The 21,462-nt window shown below is 34.5% G+C and overlaps 1 protein-coding gene across 1 annotated transcript in view; it reads right to left on the bottom strand.

Moving 5' to 3' along the window:
* Positions 1-21,462, bottom strand: part of RALYL (RALY RNA binding protein like) — a gene marked incomplete at its 5' end in the record, with an annotated part of 466,983 nt that overhangs the window by 148,155 nt on the left and 297,366 nt on the right. The window contains one exon of the mRNA XM_081258403.1: positions 9,844-9,919. Coding sequence (XP_081114529.1) covers positions 9,844-9,919 — 76 coding nt within the window. The remainder of the gene's footprint in view (positions 1-9,843; positions 9,920-21,462) is intronic.

The following is a 21,462-nucleotide window of genomic DNA, read 5'->3' as shown; positions in this document are numbered from 1 at the left end:
TATTTGGGATTATTTACTTAGACATACTTCCAGAAATGGAATTACTTAGTCAAAAGATATGAATATTTTAAGATACTGGATAGTGTTTGAAGGAATAAAGACATAAATTTGATAATGAAGCACCTACACCTTACTTTACTCTCTGGATTAGAAAGTAAACAGCAGGATCCCAGAATGTTAGAAATGGGAATAAATAAAAAAAATGATTTGACGATTCCTTTATGTTATTATGAGAAAACTGGGCTTCAAAGAGGTTAGATTGCTTATAATTACATAGGTGGCATGGGCAGGTAGTAGCAGACACAGGACGTGGTTGCAGGTTTCCAAACTTCCAATTCAGTGCGCCTTCTAATGACCACTAATATCTTTTCAGACTGAGTAATTCCGAAACATAAGTGGAGATTTTTCTGGAGAGAAGATGTTTCAAACAAATACTAAAGTGCAAACTATACAGCAGCTCAGTTTCATTTGCAATGTAATGTTCTTAACTCAGAACAAGCTCCTTGTCCTTTGATTCCAGCAAAGAATAAACATACATTAAATACATTTCAATACTTCAATTTGGAAGGATATCTCCCAGTGCTCTATTCTTATATTTAACAATACCAATAGGATGAATTATCAATCATGTCATCATTCCACTAGAAAGGAATTTTGAAAGTTTAATAGAGTCAATTAATTTCCAAAAGGATGAATTTTAGTTCAAAGAATTTATCATACACAGCTGACTGATAATCTGGTGAGACTATGTTGCCTTTTTTGCCCTCATCTGTCTAGACATCAAAAAAGGAAGCATTTGTTTTTTAGTACTTAACTCAGTCAGAAGAATTATTCTTGCAAAGACATCAAAAGTTTTATGTAATTTTTACAAGAAAATTGTGGACTATTTTCTGATTAATATATTTAAAGACAACCAAAGTCTATAACAAACTTATAAACTTTACTTTTTTATTGTGCAGAACTTGCTTATAATTAAATAAATCTTTCTATAACTCAACATTTTCTATTACATTAAAATTTGTGATATTTTCAAACTTTAATTGACTAGGGAAAATACTTTTTTTTGAAAATACTTTTTTATAAAGTATTTTTATAAGATACTTCTTTTATAAAGATGGTAAAATTAGTTAATTTTATAAAATAGTCATATGTGGTAAAAAAATAAACAATGACATTGTAAAGTTGAGACAATATGATAGAGTAAAAAGAGCTATTTAATTTCCCACTAATCCAATCACATCCATCTATATTATACATATTCATTTTATCCTCTCCTCTCCTCATTTTGTATGGGCTCAGACATTCTTCTACATCATGACACATTTCTTCTTACATTTTTCCAGTTGTTAGAAAATAAGCAGTTAATCTGGTCATAAAGCATCCTCCTATGTGTGATGGGAATGTTACAGAAGCCCTGGTGTTTCAGAGGAACAGTCAGTGAGGCAGTACAAAGGTTAACCTCTGGGGCAGGAGTGTAATAAAAGGATCTTTCCATCAGTCTAACACAAGCCAGTCCTTAATTATCACTCTCAATTGTACTTTAAAAAATGGAGACAAAAACCTAAGAATTTAAAACTTAATACTTCCTCTTGAAAATAAGGGAAGAGATGTCCCTCCCCTCCTTTTGAGCATTTACTTTAGAAAACTTGTCATAGTAAGGACTTTCTTCTTTCTTTGAAATATATATAAATCATTTTGAAGATTAGATAGGGTTTTATGACCTAGGCATGTCTATTCTCTAGGACCCAGGAGTCATCTCTTTGAAATTTAAACATCAAGGGAGATAGCACGCCTATCCCCCCATTTCTGTGGGAAGGTAGAGTCTAATTTAGGTGTCCCAAGGTGTGAAACTACTACCTGTCACAAAGATATGAGAAGATTAATTTTCCTCTGGATAAATCCTACTACCAATTGGTTAACACAGATGGTCACCCTAATTACCTGGTGAATTTACAATGAACTATGCATGATGAATGGTGCTGTCAGGCCTCTTACTTGAAGAATAGTTATGGTATATCCTGAGAACATGTATGAAATGGGTTATAGCTGCTTCAGGATATAAAAGAATGAAATTTCTTTCTGTCTTTGCAATCTCTTAGTGGATTACCTGTGATGAGTATGGCATTCTGGATTAATGCTTATTCAATAATCAGTATTTTCTTTCTCTACTAACTTTGTGCAGAGGATTTCTGGGTTTGGAGAAGATTTTGTTTTAAATTATGTTAAAAGCAGTGTAAAGAGAGGGTACCACTCCCACAGTAGAAAATTTTTAGGCTTTAATTTGATTTGTTTAAAAATAGGACTTTAGACACATTTCAATTTTTTTCATGCTCCCTTCCATGTAATCTTGTGGAATGGGCAACATATCCTGGAATTTTTAATTTATGTATAGATTGAGAAGATGGAAATGATATGAGCCTTTTTGGGTAAAAGAGGAATAAACTAACTCTTCAAAAATAAACACAAACAACTTAGATTAGAAGCTCATGGCCTTAAACTCTCTACCAAGGGCTATCCTAAAATAACAGGTTACTGTAATGATCAAAAAAATAAAAGAATGAAAACATATGAAATCAGCACTGATAGTGAAGATACTCTGTCTTGTGACCAAGCAAGATGTCTTTTGGAAGATAAAATCCGGAAAGCACCTTCCTCTCAGGCAGGGAACACTTCCCCAGCAACCCAGCCATGAGAGATGCTCACCATCCTCCTATGCTCTGGTGGGGACCAGCAGTGTTACTGTCAGTGCTCTAACTCTAATACCCCATCATGAAAGCATGAAAAGCACAGAGTGAGACACAGGGAATATATAACACAAAGACAATAACACCTGAGTACTCTTGATGAGGAGGCTTTGGTTCAACAGAAAATCCCGTTTTCACAAATAAAAGAAAGCAACTATTTCATGACAGGCAGGAGCTTCTAAAGTACGGTAAACCTACCAGCTAGAAGAAAAGAGCTGTGTGTCTTAATCTACACCTGCCAACTGTGAGGATGAGGTGAAATTTCAGTGCTTTCTCTCCCCTACTAGGTTTATCATTCCTTTTCCATTTCTCCCAATTCCAGAGGAAGAATATTAAGTAACAGGTCAAGAGACCCCTGTGTGAGAGGTCATAAACATCTAAGCATGGTCTTTTTTCTTCCAGTCTTTGGAGCTGGGTAGACAAGAAAACCAAGGGCTTAGCCCTCTCCTCCCAGCATGCAGCTATGTGGGTGATTTGAGCCGAGGCTGCTCTACAGATCTAGCCATTTTGTGACATCACTCTTTCTGAATTTCATGCAGTTTGTCCCAGGATGGTAAATTGCTTTGGGAGAAGCAGAAAGAAAGACTGTGTGGCTTGTTCTACTGAAGTTTATCCTTGGCTTTTGTTGAGAGACTTCATAGTAAAACTCCCACTAGTTTAAAAATATTGTGTGTGTGTGCATGTGTGTGTGTATTGTATAACTATTACTGAGGGTGGTATCTACGATGCTGTTTAGATGATTTCATATGCGATTAATACTTCTCTCAGAAGAGAGAATTAGGGAAAAAATAGTTTCTCATCACAGATTGGAGTACTCTCTTTTAATAGATGATTATGTAAATTATCATGTACCCCCTTTTTGCATTGACTGCTAGGAATCTCATCGATAAGTTTGATGCCCAATTTTAATACCTTATTATTAAATACAGTTTTTAAGTATAATTTGCCTGATCCTACCCACTCACCCCACTCCTAACTCATATCTCATTCTTGGCTCTTACCTCTTCTTAAAATTTGTTGTATCATTTTGCTTCCTTTGATTTTATCATAAATTGCCTCAATTCAAACAAATAGAACTGTAATATTTCAAAAAACCTTGGAGATGAATTCTCTGCATCAAGGACTGTACCATCCAGTCTCCTTATACCAGTACCATGTACTTTCTATATACAAGAAAATATTCATGGATATTTATGCATTAAAAACATAACAGAAGACTGCAAATAGGTCATCCTTTAACCTAGCAGAGAATTGCCTGCAGCAGAACTATTTTAATGGGTATTGTGTCAGCATTTCTTTTACACATTTCACATTAAAATGTTTATAAATTGCATTCACTTAGTATTGAAATACGAGGTATATACTATAAGTAAGTGTAATCGGTTTTTTTTGAAAGTCTCCTCTTTAGGCAGTTATAAGAAACATTAACCTATTTAGTTAACTGTTCAAATTTTAGCAACATTATCATAGTTCACAGCTCATTTTAAATGACTTCTTAAAATAATTTATTATAGACCTTTTCTTTGAATCATCATAATAATGAGAATAACTAAAATGTGGAAAACATCTGTAACAGTTCCAGGCTCCTTAAACACATATCATCTTTCAGGAAACTTTTCTTCTTCCTTTATGCAGCTGGAAAAGCTAAGGAATAAGAGATCCAATTCGAACCACTGGTGAAGATTTGCCAGTTTTAGGATCCAGGCCACTTAACCCTCTCTTCATCAAGCATATGCACAATTTTGAAGCTTCCACAAAGTGAGCGTTTGGAACCTTTTCTGCTTCAGCAGCATTTTATGTTTGCTTGGGAAGTGTGAATTAAAGAGAAGGCACCCTCAATTACCCAGATATATGGATGTTCAGCTTTGAGTTCTAGAAGTAGGCACTGTTTTGTGTGTATTTTCTCTTGTGGATATTGGCAACTACACTTTTCATGATAGTAAGTTCGTTGCCCAGGAAAGATTGGATCAGGAGCAAAAAGAGATCGCAGTTGCTACACAGACCCAGCAACAACTGAATTTTAAGTTGAACCTTGTAGGCATGTCAATGCTGGGCTTGTATACATTTCAGGACAGTATACATTAGTGCAGGGGGTAGGAATACATTTCCTTGTCCTCCTCACAGTCCACTTAAAACCCCCAGAGCCCATTCCTAGACGGCTTCCTGAATGGGCTTACCTGACTAGGCAGGTGAAATGGAAGTTTTACCAGTGCAAAGGGAGGCACTGACACTGGAAGGTTTAAACTTCTGAAAGTGAATGTGTATTATCCTTGACATTATAAAAGAAGACGTAAAATAAATAAAATAATCAACAGCAAATTGGTAAACATTTCTCAGCAAACAGAGCAAGTTAATGCAATGGAGATGTCCAGGTCATTTTTCCTCCATAATGATGTTTGGTATTTAGCATTAGCTGAAATTAGTTTCTATTGCTTTCATTTCTATTGTCAAGGTTCTATGAGACACTGTGGGTCACCTGAGGGTCCCCCTTTCCCATGATGTGCCAGAGTTACCATGAAGGATGAAAATAGAACTCATGTAGGTCAAGTGGTAAACAAATTACTAGAGATGTTTTGCTGTAGAGTCACCTTGCTCAGCTCACACTCTGAAAGTTTTTTGATCATTGACATTCCTATAATTTAACCCATATTCATGGCTATCACCTCTAACTGTGGTGATCTTAAAATGGTAATACTATAGGTTACCCTGTGACAATCTTAAGGAGTCTTAAAGGTACTTGCATTGGCAATCCTGATTCCCATGGTCATCTCTGTGAGGTGACAAGTTGCTATGAAAAACAACTGTATAAAACAATAAAACCACGTTTGGGAATAATATCTAGTAATATCCATGAAATGAGTGGGATGAAACTTGATGTTTTATGTGTCTTACTGAGCTGTGTTCCCTGTGACCCAGAGGGCTCCCTCTTGGTGTTAAAACCTGTGCTGTTCAGCTCTGATAAAATATCTGTGTGCTCTGGTTGTCAGCTTTACTCACATCAGAGAGGAAACGTCTGTCTCCTTTGCAAGCAGAAGCAAAACCATCATACAGTTATTCTTAGTTAGCAATTGTTTAGCATTAATTGGAACTTGGCATGCTTGGAAACTCACTTTATTTCACAGCACCATAGACACTGTGTAATGTACAAAACACATTTGAAGCAGCAATTTCTTAAAAGTTACAATATTCTTTCTAGAGAATGGATTTGCTCTTCACCATTAGGACTAGATCCAATATTTATGGAATGTTCACAAATGATTAATTATGTGTCATTTACAAATAGCCTCTAATAGGAGACATTTTCATTATAAGTGCTATTTTAATGAATTGTCTGTCTCTATGGATTCATGTGCAAGACTGCAATAATTTCTTTTTACTTCCTTCCGCCAACCCCAAACATGAGCCTGTGGCTGCTCATCATGCCTTTCCTATTTCTTCGGCAGAATCATGTGATCATTCCCTAGGAACCTTGGACATATCTGTGACTCTCACTCACACCCCATTTCCAGTCACTCATCATATTAAAATGGCTCCTTGTTCCCTGCAGAATAAAAGCCAAATGCCCTTAGTCTGATAAGCAGCCAGATAAGGATGCTGACAGCCTGAGCCACCATAGCATCGTGGTCCAATTGGTCTATCCTAGCTCTCACCATGAGATGCTCATCTTCATCTCTGTGTCTGTGTCCCTGCAACTATTCTCTGGCTGGCATGCCCTTCTTCCCCTTTGTCTGCAGAGTGAATGCCTGTGTTCAGAAGTTGCTCGAGAAGCATCCAGACTTTTCACTCCCTGTCCACCAGGCAGAATCTATAGCTCTCTCATTTATTTCCTTACAGAAATATATGCATACTTCATTTATGTTCCTTATTTATATGTATATCTAACTCATGTATAAGATATTAATATATTGAAGCTTTACTCAGTTTTTTAAAAATTGTGTCTTCTATGTGTACCATGTTAACTTAGCACATGACAAAATCTTTGTGAAGGTTGTTTGGCTAAACTGAAAATCCTGTTAAAAGAAGTAACAAATCAAAGCAACGCCTCAGTGAATATCCCATGTAAATACTACTTTGTGGTTGCTGATGCAGGTAAAATGGACATAAGTGAAGAAGAAAGTCGGATAGCAGATCACTGACATCCCTAATAGTGTAAATAGATACAGAGACATAGTAGTTTAGGGCAAAAGGTAGATCAGAGGTTACCTATAACCATAAAATTAGTTTACTTTTATTTTATTATGCTCTCTCCTTGCCCGTCAGCCTTGGACTTTTCTGTGCCATTTGTCTAGAAGAACAGCCACCTTAGTGCTTAGACCATAGTAGACTCACAATAAATATGTCTTGTATGAAAGAATGAATGAATGAACAAATGAAATTGTTCCAGCTCTTTCATTTTACAGATAATGAAACAGACCCAAAGATGTAAAAAATAGGAAAGCAGAAACCACCTCTTTTCAAGCTGCTACTATATTCCCCACAATGAGCTAAGTGCTTTCATCTCAATTATTCCATTTTACAGTATCAAGAAAACTTACACAACTATTATGTTAGATAAAGAACTTGAAGCTCAAAACCTGTGTCCTATGAACACACAGATTGGTGGTAACTCTTGTTTTTATACTATGTACAGTGTGCAGGCTTTCTTTTGCCACCTGCTGGCATGATAATCATGGACAGAAACATCATTGATTATTGGTTTTGGTGGGCAGGATCTCTGCTTTTTAGGATCTGCATTGTTTAGATGGTAGCAGTAAATATGGGGAGTTGTGATCAAGTGTCAAGGTCTTTAGAGTTGAAAGCTGAAAACCAGTGTTCCGTTCCTAATCTTGTTACCTTTCTTCGGGCAAATCCTTTTTTGTCTTGGAAACTTAGTTTTCTCATCTATAAAACAAGGCACATAATACCAACCTTGTGGAGTTCTGTGGTGAACAGATGAATAATGACTATGAAAACACATTTTGTCTACATAAAAGTAAAGTATTATTATTAGAGCTTATGTAAGAATGAGGTCATGTGTATGAAGGGGCTTTCTCGGCTGCACGCTCACTCTCTTTTGTTCCCTCTGTTATCGTTTTGCAATTTCATAACAGCCCAGCCTTCTTTTGTGTAAACAGATGAAAATAGGATAAATAAATATTTCCCCACTAATGTGATTTGTATACAATATATCAGATTTAAATAAACTTCTGCTTCTAATTCTTCTGAATTCACAATTCAGCAAAACTTAGTAATAGAGAAATAACAGATAAAAAGACATTTGTTTCTTGTCATAAGCTATTCTTGAAAGAAAATCAAAGCACGCCAAGAACAAGAAAAATATGAAAATTAACCTCATCGCACAGACAGTGGTAGCTCTTTGATGAGAATAAAAGCCACTGACAGCTTTTTCTGGTAATAATTGAAATTATGACTTTTCAAACGTTCTGCATTAGCTGCAGCTCTATGCATACATTTTAAAATCAATTTGATCAAAAATTATTTGCATTTCTCAGTTTTTTAAACATTGTCCTTTACCTCAAACAAGGTACAGAAAAGCATCATTTGCCTTTTGTTGATGACTTCATCTCTGACCTTTAACATCAATACTGCCTTATGACCAATTATCAACAATTGTTAAGTCCTGTAGCTTTCCCTTTTTATATAAAAATTTTTATTAAAATTAAATAAATGTACACAGCCAAAGTGAAAACAGCAATTAAGATATATTTCCAATGTATTTTTTAAGACCGCTGATGGTCATACATTCGAGAATCCTGGGACATTAGGCTTGAAAAGGACCTTAGAACTCATCTAGTTCTGACCCTTTTATTTTATAGCCCGAGAAATGAAGCTCTGAGTGGCTGAAAAGGAGATTTTCTAATTTTCTGAGAACAAAGACAAGGAAACAGCTCCAAACTATCTTTTGAGCACTCTTCTTGCTATACTATATCAGAATATAATCAATTTCAATATGTATAACTCAATTCTCCTTTATCCAAATGATATCAGGAAAAAGGGAGCCTTGCTCAGCACTTACATTAGCTTTTTGGATGTGAACACTGACAGAATGAAGATTATGTATCTGGGACAGGACCAAATAAATTGGATGATAGGAGATCTCAATAGCCTGGAACAATTGGTTAAATCTAACAAAAGGGAATTTAACAGAGAGAGATGCAAAGTCAGCACTTAGATTACAAAAACCAATGGCAAAACCACATGAAGTGGGACATATGGCTTAGCGGCAGAGCACTATTTTTTCTTTAAAGTGGCCGTTTTTAAAGGAACCAAAATTTCCATGAGTTTAATCTTGATGTTTCCTCCAAATCAACTGAATTTTCTGTAACCTAATAGAAGTATATATAGAACAATAAAGATGCTAAGTATAGTCTACTCCATCTACCTGGAATTGAGATTATAGGCATACACATTGATAAACTGGGGCATGTACAGGAGAAAGATCAGAGTGTTAAGTTGACTTAGATCCAAATATATGAGGAAAGTTTAAAGGAACTGTTAATGCCTCTCTAGAAAAGAGAAGGATTGCATTTGTTTTTTGGTGAAATGGAGATGAAATGAACATGTCCTTTGTAACAAAGGGGCTGAATGATCTGTTGGAAAGAACTCAGGGCATGGCATCAGAAAGCATGAGTTTGAGTATTGGCACCATCATTTATCAGTGGTGTGACCTAAGAAATATCTCTAAGAAACTGCATATGAGGCTCTTGATCTGTAAGATGAGAGTAGCAATATCTACATTGCAGGATTGTTGTGAATATTAAATTAAATTCAATAACATATGTAAAATATGTGTAGCACATGGCATGCAGTAGTTAACAAATATTAACCTTTCCACCACTTGTTAGGTAGAGTCACGAGACATTCTTTTATTATATTTTATTAGAGGAATATCTTGTAGAAGGGTTGTTTAAGCAAAGATGACAAGGTTAGGCGAGATCGCTGCCAATGCTGCTTGATATATTTATATGTTGGCCACCAGCATTTTGTGCCAGTTAGAATTGCTCTTCAAAATATTTGATTCCTTATAGGTTATATTGTCTTTTAAAGTTGCAAGAATTTTTCACTAATACATATCATAAAATAATGTTTGCTTACTTACCTATAAAGTGCAGAAAGGGGCCTCTTATTTCCAAGTTTTGGTCTGTATGGTTTGGGTTCTCCTGCCATGTTGATATCTGAAAGCATAAAATAAAATAGTACTGATTAAGAAAATATTAAACCTTTTGAGAAAAGTAAATCATGAAGTTGTATTTTTATTTTTGTCATTTGTCTATGCAAAAGTTATATGCCATTCATTCATTCACAAGTATTTATTGAGCACCTCCTCTAGGCCATGCACTGTTTGAGATACATCATGCACCAAACAGGGTAGATCCATGCCCTCGTGGGACTTATATTCTATGGGGAGGGGTTTGAGAGATAGATATTAAACCACAAACATAACAAATAAGAAAGCTATATAACATATCTGAACGTGAAAAGTACTATGAAAAAAATGTTGAACAAGGTGGGGGATCAGGAATTCTTACTAAAAATAGAAAGAGTGAGAGACAGAGAGAGAGAATGAGATATCCTACTGATTTGGAGTTTTGCCAGGAACGTCTCAGTTTGTATAGACATTTTCGTGGAATAAAGCTTTGTTCCTAAGAGGAATTGTTATATTTTCTTTGGTGATATCTTCTCCGAGTGTTAGAAGGGTGGAACTGTAAAGCATACCAGCTTTACTGAGGAAACAACAAAATGCACTCAACCACTGGAATGTGCAGCTACACTCTGTGCAGCTACTCTACACTCTGTGCAGCCACTGGAATGTGCAGTTACACTCTTGTCTTCATGAACTAAAACTATAATAAAGTCTCTAAGATAAGACAAGAAGATGCTTAAGTACATGACAAAAGAGTATTTCCAAATAATTGACCAATCTTAATCTTAAAAAAATGTGTAAAACTGTTATGAGGTTGGATGGTAAAAGTTTGGGAAATGACATAAACAATTTGATTTAATAAAGTTAAAATTTTAAGAGGATGATAAAAAAAGAAAATCTAAAGGAGGTGAACTTCAAGAAAACTTTGAAAGAAGTGAGGGACATTATTCTGGCAGAAAAGAAAGGCAAAGTTCTGTTTCTTGTACAGGGGACTAAATATGCTGTCCAGGGATGGATGAGCCACCCATCATTAAAAACAATGAAAATGTCTAGATGAAATACAATGTCATCTCTTTTTAATTTAATTTTTATTGGTGTATAGTTGATTTACCATGTTATGTTAGTTTCTGCTGTACAGTAAAGTGAATCAATTATACATATATACATATCCACTCTTTTTGGATTCTATTCCCATATAGGTCATTATAGAGTACTGAGTAGAGTTCCCTGTGCTATACAGGAGGTTCTTGTTAGTCATCTTTAACATTAAAGGATAGGAAACACATGCTCATCTAATTCAACATCCATATGTGGGAAAATCCTTAACTAAGAAGAGAAAGAAACTTCTTTCACCTCCCAAAAAGTATCTATATAAAATCCATAGTAAATAGCATATTTAATAGTGAGACACGGGGCACATTTTCTTTAAGATCAAGGGATTTAAAAGCCACATAGCACAGGGAGATCAGCCAGGTACTTTATGTCCACATAGAGGGGTGGGATAGGGAGGGTGGAAGGGAGACACAAGAGGGAGGAGATATGGGGATATATGCACACATATAGCTGATTCACTTTGTTATACAGCAGAAACTAGCACACCATTGTAAAGCAATTATACTCCAATAAAGATGTTAAAAAAAAGGCATTCACTATAACCAACTTTATATAACATTGTACTGGATATTGTAGTCAGTGAAGTAAGACAGGAAAACAACATCAGAAATGGGAAAGAAGAAATGAAACTGTCATAATTGCTGATAATATGTGGGTCCACATAAAAACTCCAAAGCCTCCACAAATTACTACAATTAATAAGAGAGTTTAGTAAGTTTGTTGGAGTTAAAGCCAATATACAAAATTTAATTGCATATCTCTACATAGCAATACATATTTAAACATATAATTTGCCATTTATATAGCATAAAAATAAAGTACCTAAGGATAAATACATTATAAAATTTGAAAGATGTTTATGGAGAAAATTATAAAACTGTTTATGGAGATTTTACAGTTAACTTACATAAAAAGAGAAATTGGAAGACTTGATGTAATAAATATTTCATTTCTCCCCAAGTTGATTTATTGATTCTATGTATTTTCAATAAAATCCCCAAATACTCTTTTTGTGTCTGTGTGGAGTTTGACAAGTTGATTCTAAAATTTATATGATAGAGCAAAACATCAAAATAGCCATGATATACATGAGGAAAAAAAATTGGCAAACTTACCTTATCAAGATTTATTTTTAAGCTGTAGTAATTAAGACTACAGTTTTGGTTCAAAGAAAATGAACAAATGGAACTGAGTACAGAGGCCCCCACCTGACATACACATATATGGATACTTGAATTATGATAAAGCTGGCACAGAAGATCAAGGGGTAAAAGCTAGGCTGCAACGACACATATGAAATTGGACCTCTAACTTACATCAAACAGAAAAATAAATTACTTATTGGATTAAAAACCTAAATGTGAGAGGCAAAAATATAAAACTTTTAGGAGGAAATATAGTAGAATATATTTATGAGATCAGAGTGTGGAAGGATAATCTTAAACAAGACATGAAAAGCACTAGCCTTAGAACATAAGAATGATAAACTCTACTACATTAAAATTAAGAATTTCTGCCCATCCAAAGTCACATTAAAAAAAAAAAGAAAAGACACAAATTGGATGAAGGAATCCTTGACAAAGGATTTGTTTTTGGAATATATATTCATTCATCTAATAGGAAACAGAGACAAACCACCAAATAGGAAATTAGGCAAAAACTAGTAAAGGCACTTTACAGAAGGAGAAATATGAATGCTGAATAAACATATGAAAAGATTCTCAATCTCAGTAGTAATGGTAAGTGCAAATGAAAACACTATGATGTACAACTGATACCCATTGGATTTACAACAATTTACAAAGTCTGACAATATCATGAGCTGGTGAGGTTTTGGTGAGCAACTCGCACATGTATACATTGCAGGTATAAACATAAATTAGTACAACTATTTTGGAAAATAATTTGATAGTTTATAATAAACTTAAAATTCTCAAACCCTATGAACCAGGAGGCATGCCCCTATAGAAACTCTTGAATGTGTGTACCTTAAGATAAGTACAAGGATGTTTATTGCAGTACAGTAAAATAGAAAAAAATTCATGGAAAAACACAAATATCCATTGGAAGGTAACTGGATAAATGAATTTTGATATTTTTACACAATGGAATACTATACAACAGAAGAGCGAGAGAAAGAGAGAGAGAGAGAGAAACTTAGAGCCATTGGCAACAATACTGATGCATTGATGAACCTCAAGGTATGTGACACTAAGCAAAAAATAATATCATGGAAAAACTGACAGACTGAGTCCTTTTATGTTAATAAAAATACAAATTTAACAATATGTTGCATAGGAATGAAAATACAGGTAAAAAAACTAAGAAAAGCAAGCAGAAATAAGCAATGAATTCAAGATGAAGGTTACCTCTAATGGGGCAGATAAGGTTGTGGGACTTGGGAAGGACACCTGAGGGACTTCGAAGTTAATCATAATGTACTATTTCTTAAACTGGATAGTAGGAAAGTAAGTTTACAATATAGCATCATTTTGTATAACAAATACATTACAAATTTTATTGTTTATAAATATATATATATATACATAAATTATATATACACATTTAATTTTTATTTATATATTTAAATTCAATATATATACACAATGTTTTAATTTGATAGTAACTGATAAAGAATTACAAAAATATTGGTAACAAAGATGGTAAGGTGTGTGTTGATAAATATTCAGATCAGAGCCAGTGGATTTTTGTGAACAAGGGTTTCAGCAGAGATTGTGAGTGGGAAACTAGAAGAAAAGAAGAGCAGTTGGGAGGATGGATTAGTGGATGTGAGAAGATTGTTAGAGACTCCAATTAGAACTTTACATCTGATTTGAGTGGGAAATTATTTTGGATTCTGAGTTGAGGACAGTCCTGAGAATGAATTATAAAGACACTGACTCTTGTATAATTTGGAATAGGGCCCAACCAAGATCTAGGCTGTGTAAACCTTTCAGATATGACAGAGTTGGACAAAAAAAGTGAGTGAAACAAATGAAGATTTCTATTATTTTTATAAGCTCCACAGTGATGCTAGAGGATACATGTCCATGAAATATCATAAGACACAATATGTGTGCTTCTAGCTTAGACTCCATTACTTTTGAACTGAAAACATAAAAATATTCTAAGTAAATAAAAAAATAACTTGAGATTTACGTCTATCAACACAAGTATTGTAACATCAATTTTTTAAATAATATGTAGCCAGTGGTTCTGAGTTTGACAGCCAATGCATACAATGGAAAACTTCTATGGAAAGTTGCTAAACTCAGTATTTCCAGACATCAGCATCTGTTCAAAGGTAATAGAAAATGTAGAAAATCTGTGTTCCTTACAGACACTGAATAGTGTTCAAGTGCATAATTTTCATTTGAATGTTTATATATAATCATAAATGTATGCTTAAATATGCAAACATATATTTTACCATGCTATAGTGAAGGTCATCTATAACCTGGTATTAGTGGATGGGGATGAGGTGAGAGAGGCTGGACGTAGACAGGGGAGAAGGGACAGGGGGCAGTGAGCTCAGTTAATCAGTGAACATGAAGCGTTGCCAGGGTCTGGACGAATGAGTATTTCCTTTGTATTGAACTTTATAAATACAAGATTTAATTGTGTTTTTGGAACAACTCAGCTTATTTGGAAGCCAAGGCTCAGGTTCTCATATCTCAAGAGCTGTTGGCCTTGAAGGAAGCCTACAAGCAGTATAAATGGCCTCTTAACATTGAACTTTTTGGTCAGCTACAGAGAGACCTCCTGAGACTTTCTTCCCTGATTGTCCTGGCACTGTGCAAGTCACCCACAGGCAAGACAAGAGGAAAAATGACCAAGTTTGAATTTTCTGCCACTCTCACATGATAGGGACTTTGGAGTAAAATGTTGAGATACCAAAAATAAAGTGTTATTTCTTAAATTCCTGAGTTTGCATACAGATTCATACTTAACACTAATATTTAAAAATCTTATACTATCCTCAAGAAAGGATGTAAGTTTAATCATTCTTAGCAAATTCTTTTGAGATGGGCCAAAAAAATCCTAGTTAAATTCCTACTTGTTATGCAGAAATACCTATAGATGTACCTATATACCAAGCTGGTGGACTCTATTATTTGAGTATTAGAATCATATTCTCATAGAGGGTGTTGGTAAAACTAGATAAGCACCATTAGAAAGAAGTCTCTTGAAGAGTTTCTGTTTGGGTCTGAGACAGGCTGGGAGCTGGCACCCTTTGCTGCAGTGCTGCAATATTTGCACCTGGACAAACATCTCCTCAAGCAACAAAATACAAAGAAACTATAAGAGACTAAAAATAATTGCGTGAAAGTGCAATTGGGGCAAATTCTGGACAACAAGACACAAAGAGACCAAAAAGACAAACTGCCACTTCTGGAGAGCCAGAAGCAAAAGCAGAGCATCAGGAGGAAAAGCAGGGTATTGCACGTGCTCTTGAATACGAAATAAAGAAAGGAGTGGGCAACCCCCCTAAGCCACCCCTGTGGCCTGAACCCTGGACACACCCCTACCTTCACCCCATATAAGTAAGCAGCTCACTCCGCCCCACACCTCCCCAGCCCACCCCCACCCCGGGCAAGAGAGCAAGCAAGGGAAGTAGGCCCAATAAATCTTTGCCTGAATTTCCTGTCTGGCCTCTGATCAAATTTTATTGATTAAGGAAGTCAAGAACCCTGGTTGGTAACAGGTTGACTAGACATCATACCTGTGTAGAGGCACTCCCCCAACTCTGTCCAGGCATAGGAATACAGCAGAAGGGAGCTAAAGCTTTACCCATGACTAAGAGATGACTGGAGACAGCAGATCTCCACATGGAGGGAGATGAGGTATTTACATTTTCTCATATGACATTATGAGCCTCTGTAAGAACCAACCATGAGGCTTATAGGACAGACCCTGTATCTATTTTGAAGTTTCAATATTTCAAGTGAGCATGAAAAAGAATGAGGAAAAACTTAAAATGTACTCAAATTGTCCTTCTAGTATTAAATTTCAGATTCAAATAATTGAAAAATATCCTGTTGGGCTACTAACTACCTTTTCACAGTAAATTACTTAAAGTATATTAAATGCTCTAAAATTTAATCAATTTTCTTTTCTTCTTTATTTTTAAACTAAATAAGTGAAGTCAATACCATGATAGAAATAACTATAAAGTCACAGAACTGAAAAAAAATCAATGAGCTGAACCTATTCTGATTTGATGTAAATGAGATGAGGCAAGTGGAGACAGGTACTGTTCCAAAGCATCACCCTTGAAAAGGATACCAACACATGCAAATATATTTAATTGACCAATTCTTGTTAGGGTACTACTAAAGATGATAGTAAAAGCATTCAATCATTTTGTGCTTTTGACTCTTGGGAAGATACCTCCAATTCTACACCCAAACAGACGTGACTCTCCCTCTTTGCACTCTCATTTTACTTCATTACGTCGTTCCCACAGCACTGACTACTGAGTGTTTGTTCCCTTTGACTTTGGACTTCTAAAAGGCAGTCATAACTTCACTCAACGTCTTATGCCCTTTAGTTAGCATCTTGCAAAGGGCTGTTTATACAGTAGGTGCTCAAGGGATCCATCGGTTAACTAAATTCATACAAGCCAGAAAGTGTGTCCTTGCATGGGTTGTAGTATGCCCAGCCAAACACACTTTGTCAGAACATTTCCTAAAGTGGTATTTATCTAAACAATGTTTTAGAAGGTGTTAATAAGAATGTTGCCAAATAAATAAGTCACGGTAAAATAAATTTGGTAAAAATGCAATAATGTATCCCTTTCTCAGGTATTTGTAATGCATATGAAAAGAAAAGATTCTGGAAACAGAAACATTCAGTTATATTTAACTCAAATGCTTTCATATATATATATATATATATATATATATATATATATATATATATATATATATATATATATATATATATGAAAGAGAGAGAAAGCGAGTATTTTTTGTATAGCACACCCGTTAACATCCAGCAAAACAGAGTGCCCCCAGAACACTGATTTATGAGATACCCTGAAATGTTTAGAAAAAAATTTCACATTTATTTATTTGCCATGTATTCAATTTGGAAGATCCTCTTTTGAAAAGCTAATTTAATGTTTTAAATTACACATCATTTATACTGCTACAATAAACAAATACTTGCTACTTAGCTTACCACTAGCGATCCCTGCCGGCATCTGTTATTTCTAGAGAAATTTAGCTTTGATATTGAAGTGACGTCTAACTTACAGTATAATAAGGCAACCACATTACCAGTGTTACTTTTTAGATGGAGAAAAAAATGAAAAGAAATATTTTTCTAAAGAAATTAATTAAAAATAATATCTTTATTTTTGGGATTTTGTTGTTTTGTTTCCTTCCCCAGGTTTAAATAAAAGTTTAAATAATTCAGCTATGGCATACAGACTGCCAGGAAAAGGCATTCAGTCTTTTATCCTTCACATTTGGAAGATTTACGGATTCATTACTGTTCCATTGAATAAAAATTCAGGAAATAAAGAAAATAGTCTGTTATGTTTGACAAGTGAATGCATAAAACCATACATTATCCTAGTATAAGCACCATACCACTAAAAAGTGCTTTTGTATTATTATTAGTTTAGATCCTCAGAACAATCCTGTGAAATAAGTAGAACAGGGATCTTTATTCCCATGTCATGTATATAGATGTTTGTGATACTGAGAAATTAAATGGCTTTCATAATAATATCATCAGCTCATTTCACTACAGCAGTCTTTATTACTGAGTAGAGCCCATGTGCCAGGCACTGAACTAGTAGGAGAGGGGATACCCTGCCCCCGCTCTGCAAGAGATGATTGAGAGTTGGACTGGAGCTGCACCAGACTCATGTTCTAGAACATTCCCTACTATGTCATTGCTCTTAACCAGACTTTGGATGCCACATTTTTTATGCCACTTAAATCTGGTTTGGCTGTGGAAAGCAGCCTGTAAAGTAATATATTCTGAGTCCCCAGGAGTTTTGGCATCATAGGGGAAGATGTATGATTAAAGAAATGCTGTAGGGAGATTTGTCTGGCAGCAGTGAGGGAAACACATTTGACTTTCAACTGCGCCGCTTGAGATTTCTTGGCCATGTAGGTTCACAACGCTGTGGTTTGATAGAGCTGCCCAGAAGTGCTTTTACTCCAAGAGAAAAATGCACCAGACTTGGAGAGGCAAGTATATGTTCTAATATATGACAATTTGAAGCATTTTAAACCTAAATCTGAGAGTGGAACCAATTTTGCACAAAAGTAAATGGCTTTCTAATCTTGTTGTTTTTCCCTTCACAGAATCAAAGCTAGTTTTACCACTTGAAATATGTCCTTAATAGTATGTTAAAATATTCTCTATTATGGGAATGAAACTGTAGTCTAATTTCACTGGGTAGTCACTGAATTGTGACCATTTTAATGAGCCTCTGGATGTAGTTTCATAAATTAGTTCTGACACTGTACTATGGCACACTGGCCTCTGGTTATTAGAATGCTAATGCAAAGATCACTGGTTGGCCAGATTCCCATTTGTTATCAGAAAATACTGTAATGCTCACAGGCTTGGTCTGCAAGGACAAATAAAAATGGAAACTTGAACTTATTACTAATTAACTGGTAAGTCTGATCATTGTATGTGACTTATTTAGATCCAAACTGTTTTTTTTCCCAATAGAAACTGAAGTAAAAACATTAGACATATATACTTGAATGCCCATTTTTACTTATGTCTAATACATATTGGTTATATTACGAAGAAAATAGAGATAATACAAATCATTCACTTTCATTGATCAAATAATTACTGGACATACAGAATGTGCCAGGTACTGTGCTAAGTATTGGGTAAATAGATATAAATGCTGTTTCTGTTCCCAGGATATCTCAGAGAAAGGTAAACCTGCAGCTAACCATAGTAAATGTGGTGAATGCCACAATAAAGATGTAGATTTTTTACTTCGTGAACCTGCTGCCCTGTCTTCTATTGCTGAGAATGCCCTTAAGTGTCCATTGTTGGTAAATGAAGTAGTTTTCTCCCAAAACACAAGTTATAATGTTAGCAGTTTCATAAACCCACATTTATCAGCAAACTCTGCAAAACCCTCAGCTTGTTTCTGTTCTTTTTTTTGTTTAACTTTGTTGTTCCCATTGAAACTTCCATTAGCTAATTGTCAAAATACCTTTAAGTTGCCTTGAAGCATAAGTAGCCATAAAACTAGATGAAACTTTGTGGCTTTGGTGTGTGTTTAATAAGCCTCTAGTTTAAAGTAATGTAGCAGAAAACACAAACATATTTTCAAACAGCTGTAAAGCAAAAACCAAATGGTAACAATCATCAAACGGGAATTTACTTAATTCTTAAAACTTTCAACTGGATGATTTTTTTCTATCATTTTATCTCATATAATCTTGGATAAATTTTTTGAAGAATGCATTTTTATATTCCATGACCATCTCTACAAATCTCCACAAAGGTAAAAATGAAGAACAACACGTTTTATTAAGAGATAAAACCTCTAGAAACCAAATGAATAAAATACAAAATTTGGATAAATGTTCCAGCAGCATCATGAATATATTTAGAAACTCGATTAACAATTTTATAAATACATCTAATGATCTATTGACATCAATAGTGGAGACAACTGTTATGACAATTAATATAAAAATACCTAGTGAAAAATAATCTTAGCCATATGTTCATTATAAATTCATAGACTTAACACTATTAACTTCTTTGCATCCCAAGAGTTTATTTAGTTTCATACTTGGGGAAAAATATTCTGTAAGGAAAGTAAAATTCAATGAACAGAGAGTCTAGATTATCAACTTCTTTAGGAGCTCAGATCTCAATCAGTGAAGTAAAGTAGACCCCAAGATTTGAGTATTGCTTCTTTTTGTTTTCTTCCTTTTCTAATGTCTCTCTTTCCATATTTGTATATATAAACTTATTTTCTCAGGTCCTTTTTGTGGTGGCTTTGTATTCAGTGTTTCAAATACCCACACTACAGTGATATGCATTTTATAATTCATAACTATGATGAAATGCCAAAGCTAATGTTAGGTAGTTAAAAGCATTTTATGTGGAGAGTAGTATACAACTCTGATACTCAAAGTTTGGTTGGCAGACAAGCAACATCTGTATCATGTAGGAAGCTGTTAGAAATGCAGAATCCAGGTTTCATCCCAGATCTAATGAATCAGAATCTGCATTTTATCAAGACACCCAGGTGATTGCTATGCACATTGGAGTTTGAGACACATGGCTATATAATACATTTAGCTTAAATCTCTTCCTTCAATTATCTTTTAAGAACTTTATTTTTTAACTGTTTTGAAAAGAGCGTAATAAGAATTCTGAGCATAAAAACAGTGCCTTTAGGGAAGAAACTTGAAAAATGCTTGTCTAAAGGCTTAGAATGTAATAATGCTACTCTAACCTCATCTTTGATGATGATATTAGTTGCTAGTATTTGTATATCATTTAACAGTTGATCACATTTTCACACATTAAAAAATAATCATCACAATAATCTTGGGCCATGAGTCCTATTGTCAATTCCCACTTATACAAATTGAAGTTGAGAAAGTATGAGTTTTTGCACAAAGTAACTTAGCTAATAAGTAGTGGTGCCAAGACTCTGAGCTCAGGAGTTCTCACTCCAAACATCTTGTTCTGTAGATAAAGTTTGACTTTTCAATTAAAAATAAATCTATTGCTTTTGGCAAGACATAATTTACTGGCAAACCACCAAAATATTTCATAATTTCATTTACTAAAATAAAAAGATGAATCTTTCATAAAGTCTCCATGAGCATGTATAAAGTAGAAATCCATTAAATTTAATCTTACTGTTAAAATTCCATGAGAAAACAAAATTTGAAAGAACTCTTTGATTGAGAATGCAAACATGAAAGACAGAGCAAGAAATCAAGCTAATACAAAGAATCTAAGATCCTTCATCAAAAACCAGAAAGATATTGTTTATCTGATATTGAATAACAAAGCCAAGCTAAGATAAAGAAAAGAACACATGAGATTTAATCAGATAAAAAAAACTCCATATTATTAAGAAAAAATATTTAGAGGATAAAATTATTCCATCTGGAAGGAAATCAGTATATTCCCAAGGAGATTCTTGGAAAATAAATACCCTTTTGCAGAATTGAAATTCATCACATCAGATGCCTTTTACTAAATGCTTTGTGATGTGTTGCCCTCATCAGAAAATGAAACTGCAAAAATAATTTTATGGATCATATTATAGTATAAACATCAGTGTTCTGCATTATTTACTTATTTCTTCGAATGTTCTACCACCAACAGGAAGGTTTTGTAAAAAGATATTTGGTGACATTATGGAATCCTTACCAACTCTGTATGCTTCTGATACAGGTTGTTGCCTATACATCACTGACCTTAAGTGTGAGAACAGAT

This window comes from Mesoplodon bidens, assembly GCF_964165515.1.
Source record: "Mesoplodon bidens genome assembly, chromosome: 16".
Classification (NCBI taxonomy): domain Eukaryota; kingdom Metazoa; phylum Chordata; class Mammalia; order Artiodactyla; family Ziphiidae; genus Mesoplodon; species Mesoplodon bidens.
The sequence above is the reverse complement of the archived record's forward strand: the minus strand, read 5'-3'. Positions and strand labels throughout refer to the sequence as shown.